The sequence below is a fragment of the Gymnodraco acuticeps genome, unplaced genomic scaffold, assembly GCF_902827175.1.
Source record: "Gymnodraco acuticeps unplaced genomic scaffold, fGymAcu1.1, whole genome shotgun sequence".
Taxonomy (NCBI): domain Eukaryota; kingdom Metazoa; phylum Chordata; class Actinopteri; order Perciformes; family Bathydraconidae; genus Gymnodraco; species Gymnodraco acuticeps.
In genome coordinates, this window is record NW_022991513.1 from 631,865 (window position 1) to 645,739 (window position 13,875).

The following is a 13,875-nucleotide window of genomic DNA, read 5'->3' on the forward strand; positions in this document are numbered from 1 at the left end:
GAACAGTGTACAATAGGCTCAGTCCAGCTCTGGAAGGTGAGCTTGAGGAACACATTGTCATAAACCTGGATAATAAAGTCTTAAATGAAGATTGGGAAATGAGGACGGGAATCTGTAATTGATTCTGTTTTGGTCGTGCCATTTCCAGTCCTTTGTTATACACTTTACTGTTCTACTGTGAATTTCTGAATGCCTCAAGATGCAAATGTACCCCCCCCCCCCCTCCACTAATTGTTGACCCAACACTAGCTATTTTATCTGTTTATTCACACCTTCTTATCAATAGAGTCAACAGCTTCAATCAGAAATCAGTCCACAAGGTTTCCAAAACAAGACCTCTGTGATGCCACAAGCTAAAAATGAACTGCAAACAAAGGTTGGCTTGTTTTATTTTGAGTTTTAAAATCTATTTGTGTAGGCCTATGGCTGACACATAGCGAGCCCTGAACCATTTTACTTTTAGTTATTTTTTAGCGTTTTACATTGCTATATATTGCATGTCACCTTGCAAACTTTAAAAGGAATAGTTAGTCATTTTGGATAAAACCAAATCCATCTAGCGGATAAAAAGACTCATAACACTCTCCTGTCTGTAGAAATCAAGCTACCTCTTAGCTTAGCACAAAGACTGAAAACATGGGGGGTAATACAAGTCTGGCTCGGTCCAAAGGTAACGAAATCAGCATACCAGCTCCTCTACAGCTCATTAATAAAGTGTATCGCTTGTTTAATCTGCACAAAAAAACATAAATTTGCTGTTTTACGTTTGTCACTTTCCAGACTTTTTTATAGGAGCAGGGATTTTCTGGAGTCTCAGCTGGTTGCCTACAACAAACAACAAATAACACTATAATTAATTAGTTTTATAGGTGCGGGTAGTGATTTTATAGCCTTCAGACAGAGCCATACTAGCTGTTTTGATGGCGATGTCCTGTAATCCCTCGTGGGTTGGGCAAACTATTTGGCATGAAATGGAAATAAAAACGAAATAACACAAAAGATTATGCAAATAATTTGTAGACTGTGAGAACAAAATTCAACGTTTATTTGATTCGTTTACAGTTTCCAACTAAATGCTGTTAGCATGGCAGCTTGGTGATGCAGTGTGAGTGTGTGTTTGTGTGTGTAGGTTGTTGCTAAAGGCTCTTCCTGTTGCCTCAGCACAGTTTTCCTGAGAGCCGGGCAGAAACTCCTGTGTTGGCACACCAAACATTTAGTTGAACTGTTGTATTATAATGTAGATGGTTAGTATGCGAGTGTCGTCTCCTCTTATTTAAAAGTAAACCAGCAGTCATCGGAGTCATTTCTGGTCACCATTCAGACCCGATTTCATTGGGGTTGTTTTCTAAAAGTTTGGCACATTCTAATGTCTGTGTATAAGCATGGCATTTTTGGGGGAGTGTGCATGTGTGTGAGCTTGCGTGTGTGTTGTCTTCTGTAAATAGTTTGAATTCCTCAGCTTTTTGAAGTCACGCTTTCATGTGAAGCCCAGTGTCTGTTTCATTTTTTGCGTCCACTGGTAAACACGGAGCCAAAGGCAGATGTGTCGTACTGAGAGATTATTGTCTAACAGAATTTGATTATATTTATTTTAGTTGTATTTACTTCAAAATAACACAGTTATCCCATTGCACTGCTGGGAGGATGTTAAGTGCGACCAATGACACTTCTTTGTTTTCAAACCTGACCTGTAGCTGGGTGCTTCGGTGCCCACAGGAGACTCATTGGGCTGTTTAGTAAAGACAGGATAGTGGTGGGTGTTTGTTGTAAACTGATGCCTGGAGGTAGTTCCTGGTCACTTCAGGATTATCTGGACTAAAAGAGCTACATGCCACAAACTCTGAGCCTGAGGTAACACATGACTTAGCCGGACTAAAGCCGGGCCGACCTTTACTTTCTCAAATGACTTTAAAACACTTTTGTCCTTTGGCATATTCAATCATAATTCTATGGGAAGCTGACCACTGATTCTTAAAAGCCACTCTCAGTTTAGGTTGTTCTTTACCCTGAATTGTGTGCTGACATGTAGCTTGGACCAGGTCCAAAGTACATTCTTCAAGAGCAACTTTCTAAAGAGAACCTGGATTGATGTTTTGAGCAGTTTATGATTAAACTATTTCCTTCTTTTGTTCACAGTGTTTCAGTGGATTCATAACTTTTAAGTACCTGTAAGATTACCCTCGGGCCTAAGCAGCCTTTACTTGGATATTACAATCAATCTGTTTTCAGCCCTCGGGGCTAAGCAGCCTTTACTTGGATATTACAATCAATCTGTTTTCAGCCCTCGGGCCTAAGCAGCCTTTACTTGGATATTACAATCAATCTGTTTTCAGCCTAAAAATGCTGTTTCTGGTGCCAATTTAAGATGCCTTTGTGAATCTGATGCAGCGTCCTAGAGTTCAACAGCGTCACACAATGTTAGAGTAATATCAGACATCCTTTGTTAAGTGAGCTTATTCTCATCTGTGTCTTCATCGAGAATATCCTGACGAATATGATGACAGGATCCTTCCTGAATGCAGCAAGTGTTTAAATGCAATGATGACACCTCCGGTTATAAATGCTGCTATTGTGCAACAGGCTGTAAAGTAACTACTGCAGGACTTTGATTTCAGCATATTTGAGTCATCATGTCTGCAATTACTTGGCATTTATGACAGGCTCTGCAGTCAGAATGAAAGTGTTCTACTTCCTCACTGTCAGCTAATATTAAATGAGTGCAATATAAATGTATTTATTTGTGATAAAATATGAAGATCAAACACTCTAGGAGGAGGACTCTGGTGTGCAGAGCTCTTTTCATTACTTAGTTATGACTCCTTCGGCCTTCGTTATCTGAATTGATCAACAGTAAAGTTATATTAAACTGTTTATGCTGTTCTCAAATCATATAATTAAAATATGACTCTTAAAGTATGACAAAATGTTTCAGTAGATATTGATCACAGATAAGAGTTTCTATTAATAATGAAACAGCAAATACATGACTTGTCACAATAACATTCATCAAGTATCAAGAATTCATGATGGCAAAAATATTTACAAATAATCAAGATATGTGTATGTTAATATTATTATATAAGATCTTGGAGGGAATCTTTGGTTTTTGATTGGTGTTTTAGGGAAATTGAGAAGCATTTCAGTTATGGCATGAATTCATTGATTTATCCTAACATTACTTGCATCTGTTTATCACCTGATATGAGTTTTGGATTTCCTTTCGTGTGGCCTTTCTCATCTGCCGACTTATGTAAAGAAATAGTTTCTGGTCACAGAAGCACCAACCGGATGTTTCACTTCATCTCACATACCTTCACCCCGCCTCCTTATCCATTCATGTTGTCACTCGACAGTAGGAATGTTTCTGTGACCAGTCTTTCCAGCTCGTAAAGTTCGAAACAACTCCTGCAACAAATCTCCCCTTGAAGGTTCATCTTAGGTCAAGGGTTATTGCAATATTGAAATGCAATTGGCTGGCATTTTTGGTATTACTATTTTAGGCGTCATTAAATAATACGTTTACATTTGAAGATGATGAATCCTTTAATGACATGATGTGAAAAAGCTACATCTGATTAATTAAATACTGAAAACTTTTCAGCTGGGCTCTTATAATAATAATATTTTATCAATTTATTACGCACCTCAGAATCACGAGAACAAGAACACGTCATTTATTCCGGGGGGAAATAACGTTGTTTGACTGTCGCACTATTTTAGAAATATTTATATAAACATAAGAAGTTGAAGGAAAAATGTGCAATGAGGATCATTGTAGCTACTTAAACACGGCATCAGTTTAGAAAAATGAATAGGGATGTTGTTATCTATAAGTAATGGGCGTGTCAGATAAGATGATAGTGGTGACTTTTTTATAGAATGTTTGTTCATGTAATACCCTGCATTGTTAAGGCCCAGTTCCTCCCTTGAAATTGGATTTTTATTTTTCACTTTCAAATTTTCTCTGCATTATCCCACAAGAGCCCCAAATGCTCAGAAGACTTGTCCCCTGATCTGTGTTGCTATGGAGTCCCTGGCAGCCTTCGTGTAGGCTTGGCTGTAAACATTTCAGGGTTGTTGTACATGGTTTGCTGCAGGTGCCAGCAGTTTCTTTCTTACCTTCGCAGCTAAGTATAATCTCCAAGTTGACTTGGCTTAATCTTATTTTCCCCATCACTTTTTGTTCAATCATATTTCAGCAAGTTCAATGAAGCCACTTAAGGACTCTTTTTAACACATGGGCTTTTCTTTTGCTTCATTTCTGCTTGACGGGATTCCACATGACAATACCACTAACCTGTTGAGCCAGTTGAAGTACAGAAAAGGGTCAGGGAGCACAGTAAACAAGACAGGGAGAGGGAAAGAGGTAGGTTGAGTGGAGGAGGGGGACAGAAGGGGAGTTAATTCAGTCACTCAGCCAAAAAAACAGTGCCACGCCCCAGGTGCCAGGGCTAGTAAGAGCAAGCAGCAGGAATGTGAGGGAATTGAATGGGAGTGTAAGTCCTGCCATTCACATGGTGAGTGCTTTCTTTTTTCACCTTCAGCCGGCACTACTTACCATATAAACATAGCACTAGGTATGTTTAGGGTATAAAGAGCACAAATATTAAGTGTTTGGTTAAAAAAATATGCTTTGGTGCAGGATTTCTAATGTGAAACGTGTGTTTTTAAGTGTGGTTTATTTAGTATTTTTCTGTTAATTAATGACAGTGAAAGCTTTGTGAAGCTTTTAATGAGGGGTTGCCACTTTTTTTATTAGTTGATAGTCATCAAATAGCATGGATAGACCTAATCAAAACGATCACATGTGCATGGTCAGGCTTTAATCTGTTATGATGATAATCACAGAAGGACAGAAAATGTAAGGTTTTCCTCAGTGGTCTGCACAACATGGCTTGAGTCTAAAGTTAAAATCAAAACATCACGTGATGCAGAGTTTGTTCAGTTTATTTCCCAGCAAAAAGGACTGACTTTTGTACGTCTCCTGTGTGAAAGGGACAGTGTTTTGTCACATGTAAATAAAGAATTGCACTTGGGAAACAAAAATGCCGCAAAAATATATATTTTTTCAGTCTTAAAAACGTCAAGGGACTGTGGAAACACTTTGAACAGGCCAGCCAGTGATTCAAGACCACTGCTCCGAGAGAAGAGTACATATTTTCTGTCTGTGCGGTTGGCAATCTGTTTACTGGAAGTGCTGCTCACTCTGAGCACATGTTGCTGCATGTGCAGTCAGTCAGTGAGCCCCAAGAAGACTTCAGAGTTAGCAGGGGCAGAGAAAGTGTTTTCCTGGAGGTTGTGGCGGGCGTTTGTGTGTATGTGCATGCATGTGTGTCTAAGATTTTGTTTGGAGAACTTAGCAAATAACCAGCAAAACCACACTAGAATCCTGTGCGTATCTGAGGTTCAGTGTGACTTATATGAGTTTGCTGAGTCCAGATTTAAGCTCCCTTTCTGGGAACCAGCATTCCCTGCTCTTCTAAAGCGAGCTGTAGGAGACTGGAGGGCTTTGGGAATCAAGAGGCATGGGCTGGTTTCAGTATGTCCCAGGTTTGTCTATTGTACACAGCGAGTGGTAACAATGGGAGGGTTAAGTATCTGATATACACACCGAACCCTGGGACTCAGCTGCAAGTAATTAAAGCTGGCAGTTGGCAGAGAAGAGAGTCAGGCGACTGTAATGGCCGCTGTGAGTTCATACCATAATATTTGGATGATGAATCAAGCTGCTAGTAAATGTGTTGTAATGCTGTTGACCCAAGGCTTTCTCCCCTAACCCAATCCTGTTGGCTGTGAGGGAGGCACAGAGAGGAGAGAGAAAGGCTTTGTACCACCCTGCAGGCTGTTGGTAAAAAGATGTGCAGTTTATTCCGTACACAACAACTTTTAGCTTTTACTTCAGTGCTCTCTTCTTTTTCTCCTTTTTTCCATTTGGTTTGGTCCTTCTCAATGTGTAATCAGAGCCCAAATTCACCATTTTAGCTTTCAATAATTCATAAAGAGAAGATGTAGATCACATAGGGCCACTATTTAATTTAGGAAATTACATTTTTTTAATTGTTATATATATATGTGGCATGATTCTTGCGGATGTGCAGCCTCTGGGAGAGTTTAGTAAAGTAAAGAAGATGAAATATAAACCAGTTTGGCATCATCCTGCATGTTTTTCAATAGACATCATTCTGCATTGCGATCATTATTTTGTCATTTATTAGTTTCGTTGCCAAAGGTTTGTTCTTACACTGTAAGAACAAACCTTTTTCATACTGTCATTACGACATCAACCTTAATAGAACTTCTGAGAAAAGAATGACTCAACACAACATACACTTATGTCATTTTAACTTCTGCAAAAGTCATTGAGCTGACATTTGTGAATCATAATTCTCATTTAATCAACAAAAGCTGTCTGGTTCATGTAAGTATGTCACCTTATCATTCTTTTTACATGTCCCATATCTCTCTCAACAGAATCAGCGTATGAACTTCTTCCCAAGGAGCTACAGTTGCCTTTCTCCACTCAGCAGAAGCCAAAAATCATGAGTCAAAAGAGCGGCGGAGAGGCAGGGCCTCCCCCTTCAGCTGCTGTTGCATCAGGTAGGATCCCACTCCTATTATTTGTATGTCTCCTCTGTGAGCAAGACGGACCCCCCAAAAAAGAAAGCAAAACAGTCTACATCTGTTGGCAAACAAACACCTGTATATGACAGTCTGTTGCTCTATGATCCTCATGTCAGTCCCAAAACTGAAAAAACTACTGTGTAAAAAGGAAGTTGCATAATTGGAGTAAAGTCAGCTCAAAATGCCCCCCCCCGTCTGTACAGTATGGTCTGTAGATTGTGGTCACAAGTGTTGACATGCAGTCCATGCACTGAAGGTTTGGATACTATTTAGATTCCTCTACCTTTTTTCTTTGTGATCCGACTGTAACAAATATTAATAGTTTAAACCGCACACAGAACCCAATAATGATGAGAGAGCCCAACAGAGCTTAATATTGAAAGTGCTGCATACTCAGAACTAAATACTTGGTGGGATTTAACAGCTTTCTTTTATTTCTTAACTTTTGTTAGAGAATTAGGAAGCTTTGAGTGGGTGTAATCACCTTGTTGACCATTTTGCATTTTCAATGTGGAGTTGTTGAGAAAACAGTCAGTGAAGTTCAAAAGTCCAATAAATCCAATTTAAGGTGTGGCCGGTTATTGTGGTTGATAATCTGGTTTAAAACTTCCGAAAAGAGCTAACATCCTGATTATTATGCCTGCAGTGTGGTCACATAAGAAAGGCTCATTTACAACTTTAAAATAGTGTCAGTATCGTGTTATGATCGGACAGTATTTTTTTAAACAACATTTTTACCATTGGAAAGGTAGGTTAGGCATTTAACTATAATAAGCAGTTTAATGCTGAGGTAACAAAATCACAAAACAAGATGAGTGTACAGTGTTTACAGTATAGAAGACGTCTTAAGTTATAAGGAGACTGAGCCTATGTCTCTGTCAGGAAATGGTCAAGAGACACTAATTCTGCGTCAACTCTCTTACATTTTTAATTTGACCTTTCACATTTTCATTGTGACTGCTTGGCCAGTCTCCCAATTGGCAAATGATTAAAGGAAAAATAGGATGTGTGATAAAGGGTAGTAATCCAACAGTTTAGTGGACATACATGTCCGCAAACGTAAAGGATTTAGTCAAAATCAATTAATTGTAGAGAGATACTGTTATAACAAATATATTCTTACTTTCTGTCTTGAGCTCTCTTTAAAAAAAAAAAAAATGTCTTTTAATTTCCCCAAATTCCCAAATGGTTTTCAGAAGAAAAGCTTAAGATTTAAAATATCAAAAATAAATGACAGTGTTTGCTTCACTGTAGCTGTTTTGCTCTGCTCCCCATTGAAGCATCAAGGCATTAGAGTGAGTTTCAGTAAATCCATGGACTTCAGTGCTCCATTACAGCCACTTGCAGTGCTCTGACCTGTCGGAAAAATTTGGTCTGTAAAAGGAAAAAGGTGAAGTATATTTTACTTTACATGGAACTATAAGTTTAAATGAAAACTACAAATAACATCATCTGGCTTTTATGTCTTTGTTAATGTTTCATTTCAAATATATGTTTCTTTAAACATACTTCTCATTTATAAATATTGTGCTTAGCAACACAGGGTTTCAATCATTTGCAGCACTGCTAAATACAAATAGGGTATATTGCAAAAAAACATTCCACCTCTCAAGAGCAGAAATAGCACTGGACATCCAATGTCATTCAAGTATTTGGTCTTATATTTAAGTTGCTATTGTAGGTTTTGTTGGTCTCTGATCATGTATATGACTTTGTGTTTTGATACTTGCTCAAAATGACACTACCTTCATTCTTTTTATGTGCCTCTTTTTCTTTACGATTGTGTGTTTTGCAAACTAATGAGTCACCAAACAATGCAGAATGTCAACAGCAGTCTAACTCCTTTTTACTATCTGCAACTTAACCAGACTTTTCCCCACTCTTCATCTAGTTCATTATAACTATTTGAATGCTTTTGAAATCACAGTGTATGTCAGCATGCTGGAGCAACAGTTTTGAAAAACAAAAATACCCTGTGTTATTTTTCTTTAAAAAAATTTGAATACATTTTAACTCCTATTGCTCATTCCCTGTCTCATTTTTATATTCCAGGAAGTTCCCTCTGAAGCAGGGAGTGTCTGCATATAAAATGGTCTGCAGTTCTCTGCTTCATAGGTCAGAAGCTTGTTTATTTTGTCTCTGTGGCTACGTTCAGTCCCAACTAAATGAACTTTTGTAGCAGAAAAAAAGAAAACAATTAAAAGTAAAAGCTCAGAAAAATTGGCATGCTACATATTTGTACATATAACTGTTTTGAACTTGCCTCTCCATTTCATCATTTTGGCAAAGTCTTTAGTTGAACACGAACAAAACGCTAATATTAATGATAAATTAATTCCGTTTTTTGTTGCAAATTAGTTAATCCACAAGCAGTTTTTGTGTACATTTTTTTCTAAATAAGGGCCATGGTTTTTTTTTTATCCCGTTTTTTGCCCCTTTTTAGCCGCACCGATACTGCGCTTCACATACTGCACATTTACAAATCCTCAGACATCGCCAGCACCACAGACACACACATTCAAGATCCAATGAAAAGGGGGAGATTTTAATTGGATGAATCTAAAATTGCTAAAAAAGGCAATAAACCAAAGCAATCATGAAACAAATTGCTGCTTAAATGGGACTGCTAGCCAACACTGGTTGAGAGGCCTTTATTCACTGTCTAATTATTTGCACTGTAGATGCCATGTCCTCCTCTGTGACCATGGAAGGCCCCCGCAGTGCTTTTCCCACCTCTTCCAGCCCCACCATGCATTCCAGCGCTTCGGCCACTGACCGGAACGCGGTGCACGGCGGCAATGTTGACCCGGAGGACTGCAGGAGTAGCAGAGTAGTTCCAGAGGTTGTGGGAGCAGAAGGTGGGAATGGCAACAGCAGCAATGGTGGTAACTGCAGAGGCAGCAGTGAGCAAGGAGGAGGAAGAGGAGTAACATCCCAGGAGGCACAACTACATCACCAGATGACCCCATCGAAGCGCCGCACTGTACTGAATATTTCGCCGCCTCCGCAAGACCTGTTTGATACCAGCCAGATGTCCTGCCAGGATGAAACATCCCTGGACTCAGAGCAGAGTAACAGCATTTGGATGGAGGACTCTCTGTCCAACTTTAGCATTATGAGCACTGTCTCCTACAATGACAACACAGAGGTGCCAAGGAAGTCCCGCAAACGTACCCCTCGGCAGAGGCCTGGTCCCAAGTCTCGGCCAGCAGGGGAAACCAGCATGGACGTGTTTGATGCAGACAGTGCCAAAGGGCCACACTTTGTCCTGTCACAGCTCGGCCCTGACAACAAGACGGGATCCAAAGGAAGGTTTGTATGACGAATAGTTTTACTTGGTATGATATACGATCACTTCGATGTGTAAGATTTTAGTGTACATGTCATGCTCCTCTATATCTTTGACAAAGGATGCTATGATTGTGTACAGATGGTTGAAGGAATTGGTCAATTACAAAAGAAGGAGTTTTAAGGTCAAACGTAAGGACAGCACAAGCTTGCAGGTCAAAGTTTCTGAAACTCTACTGGAGGGTTATAAGGATGGTGGTAGAGATCATTCTAAAACAATGCTCAGAAAACTCTAGATTGTATTTAACTGGAATCACATCTGGTGACTGGTAAAGCCATAGCTATGACTTTTGTGCTCATTAGATAAATAATTTCTTCAACATTCAATCAACCAATTCAGTGGAGTCCCCTGCCTTGTAAACATCTGCATGTATTGCGTTTCCTCACTTATTTACTGTAATCTGTATCCCAGCAAAGAAAACAAGGACTCCACTTAATGCAGGATGTCGCTTGAGTAGTACATTGATTTGTATGCATTTAATATTCTCCTAGCGCTAACTTTACGCTCTTAATTAAGTCATTCATTTTGTTACCATTGTCCGAAGGGCCCTTGTGGATAATCTCATAGAGCACTCATCAGTATAGGCGTTATTAGGAAATCACTCATGGCACAAACAGATGGAAATCTTCAGCAAACTACTGTGGCTCTAAATATCCCACCACCCTTTGAATGAAGAAGAGCGGTCAGATCAGAGGAGAGGGAGGGGCAGGATACTGAAGTACAAACAATGGTCGGCCACAGTGAATCAGAGCCTCGCTCAAAGACCTAGGATAAGCAGAGCCGATTAAATAAACCGATAACTCTGAACCCTTTAAGAGATGGGCATTGAATATGCCTGGTTGATGCTCAAAGCATCTTGGGGGCTGGAGGGTGAGTGGTTTCTGAATAAATAGGTACATACGTAAGTTGCATTCATCCTAAACATCTTCCACCACAAAATGTGAAGATGCCAGCCAGGTTGCACTAATTGTTTCAAATACTTGTATTGAGAAGAAGCATACAAGTGTAATCAATAGTACAGACTTCTTTGGGGTGGAAATCGTGCTTCTCTTTTTCAACATAGAAGACAAACAGAACAGCCAACAAGAAATAATAAAGAAAAAACATAGCATGACAGGAATACCATACTTAATGACATACATAGTCATAGTGGGAAAGAACATACACAATAGTATATATAATACAAATAAATAAACTTAAAGGGTGCAAATGAGCCCAGACTACCCCCGGTTGCACTAATTAAAATAAAATGTATTTAATATGTTAGAATTAGGAGTAATCTGCTGGTGTCTCTGTCAAACCGAATCTTCATTGCAGCTCTGATGATCCTCAGACAACTCACCACAAAGGAGGCGCGCTGTCGATGCAATTCCCACAGAAGAGTGAGGGGAAGGAGCTGAAGATCGTTGTGCAGCCGGAGACTCAGCACCGAGCTCGATATCTGACTGAAGGCAGCAGAGGGTCCGTGAAGGACCGCACTCAGCAGGGCTTCCCTACTATTAAGGTAACCTTGAAACAGCCTCCAAAATGAACTCTGTAGTCAATGCCTTTACTTAAGGTTAATGGTTGGGGTAATGCCAGGGGCTTTGAAATATGTTCCTGAAAGATTTGCTATTTTAAGAGCCATAGGAGCAGTGGGGCAATACAAAGGTTGAATATGCTCATGGTAGAATAGTTAAGGTCACAGTGTAAAAGAGTCTTTTTCTGGAGACTAATATGCTCAATAGGGAAGACCTAATCACGTTTCATTTCCAGCCCAAATGGAGACTGGTAATATAAATTGCTTGTTAATTTTGTACTATATAAGTAGAGAGAAGTGGGTCCTGTTCCAAACATTAAACATATACTTCATGTTTCACTTGTTACCACCTGCATTACTTTTGAGTTGTGGTGTAAGGTGTTTCTACAAAAGCTTTATGGCAATTACCTCGTTATATTTTGTATATATATTATTTGATTATTATTAATGTCAGTTCTTTGTATCCTGAGGTGATTTGGAGATGAATCTGGGCCCAGAGCATTGTGGGTGCTATTGAATAAGTTACTGTTTATACTGTCAGGGCTTGTGAAGAGCAAGAGGATCCTGATGTAATAATATAATGGTCAGACAAGGTAACATCAGAAGGTAACAAATACATGTCTGCTTTTTAAAAGGCTGACTCGATTGCACAAGAGGGTAAGCTGGTAAACAAACTGAGAATACAGGACACAAGAGGCTGCTAAATGAGAAAATGTATAAATGCACTCTGGGTGCATTTGCTGGACAGGTAGAGAATCATCTGTGTGAAACATGTTTGATGGTCCTATAATTTAAACTTTTGTTGTCTTTTGTTGTTCCTCATACAGCTGGAGGGAGTGAATGAGCCAGTGGTTTTGCAGGTGTTTGTGGGTAATGACACCGGGCGCGTTAAGCCTCATGGTTTTTACCAAGCATGCAGGGTGACCGGCCGCAACACTACCGCCTGCAAAGAGGTGGACATCGATGGCACCACTGTCATCGAGGTGTCCCTGGATCCAAGCACCAACATGAAACTAGCGTAAGCCATTTTCTTTTACATTAAAAGTGGGTTGTTTTCTTCTTCTTTTAATATATTATACAACAAATAAAGTGTTCTTTGTTTGTGCCCTTCATATATAATTCAAACCAATTGCTTAATAAAGCAACTGCATAATCAAGCAAATCATTTCTTATGACACACTTTCAAGTTGTTTAAACTAACATGGCGTCTCTGTGCAGGGTGGACTGTGTTGGGATCTTGAAGCTCCGTAACGCTGATGTCGAGGCTCGCATTGGTGTTGCGGGATCAAAGAAAAAGAGTACACGTGCACGGCTGGTGTTTAGGGTCAACATCCCCCGTGCAGATGGATCAATGCTCACTCTGCAGACCCCTTCTTCTCCAATCCTGTGTAGTAAGTCTGTCCCCTTATATTTCTCTCTGTGGAAATGCTGTTAATGCTGTTATAAATAAAGGTATAGGAACTGTTTCACTTGAAGGAAGAGGCTAAATAGACAGATGACCTGTAATCAATGTGTGTCTGTAATCTTCTGTTTATAATATCTCAGCCTATGATGTTAATTATTATAGGCTGAGCTTTTCAAAACAGAAGAGGTCCTGTTTCCAAAGCTGAATCCTGCCCGAGGTCAGGATAATTCGTCTTTTTAGGGTCACATTTGAGGAGAGTGTGTACAGATCCCCTCAGAGCCGAGTGTTATGTAATAATGCATACAGTATGAGGGTGTGGTTGGTTTCATAAACAGTTAAGACGCTTAAGGCTATGAGAAAGTTTATGTCTAAGAGGATTTGGATCAGGGAGAACTGCTGCGAGAGAGACACAGGGGAGAAAGAGAAGGAGAGGAGGAAACAATAGAAGTGTGAGGACCTCTATTGTGTGCACAGAGCTAGCGTGCAATCCAGGGAAATATGTTTACAAAACCCCCCAGAAATTGCAATCCCCCCTTGGCATCCAGAATACTAAAAAAGATTTGGGAAATGGTTGGGCTGGATTTGAGCTCCAAGATTGTTCAAAGTTGTTATTGCCCTTTTCAAGGCCTGTGAGATATAGCCAGTATTTAAGTTTTATGAAAACACATCAAATCATCCGGTTGCCTGCAGTTCTATAATCTTATAAAACATTGAATTTGGTTTTAATAAAACATTATAGGATGTTTTTTAGTCTTATATTGCAAGTCTGTTTTTGTGTCAGATTACAAACATAACACAAATATAAACTACAGTGGCAGTTTAATCATTTTTCAAAGTTTTGTCAGATTTTTTTGTTATCCAATTATCATTAAATGTATTACTTTGCGACATTTTTAACATCATACATTATTGGTTAAAACACATTTAATCCAATAGGCTCTTTTTGTCTCTTTTTAATAAACCTGGGTATGTTTGATGAAC

The 13,875-nt window shown here is 39.4% G+C and overlaps 1 protein-coding gene across 4 annotated transcripts in view; it reads left to right on the forward strand.

The window, feature by feature from the left end:
* nfat5b (nuclear factor of activated T cells 5b) overlaps window positions 1-13,875 on the forward strand; it is a 41,951-nt gene that overhangs the window by 21,289 nt on the left and 6,787 nt on the right. For 2 of the 4 annotated variants that reach the window (XM_034196911.1, XM_034196907.1), the window contains exons 2-6: window positions 6,472-6,597; window positions 9,303-9,933; window positions 11,288-11,474; window positions 12,317-12,507; window positions 12,708-12,880. In XM_034196911.1, the coding sequence (XP_034052802.1) occupies window positions 6,472-6,597; window positions 9,303-9,933; window positions 11,288-11,474; window positions 12,317-12,507; window positions 12,708-12,880 (1,308 nt within the window). Of the gene's footprint in view, window positions 1-4,416; window positions 4,518-6,465; window positions 6,598-8,673; window positions 8,737-9,302; window positions 9,934-11,287; window positions 11,475-12,316; window positions 12,508-12,707; window positions 12,881-13,875 lie in introns of those variants that run through there. The other 2 variants (XM_034196908.1, XM_034196909.1) reach the window with 2 other exon arrangements.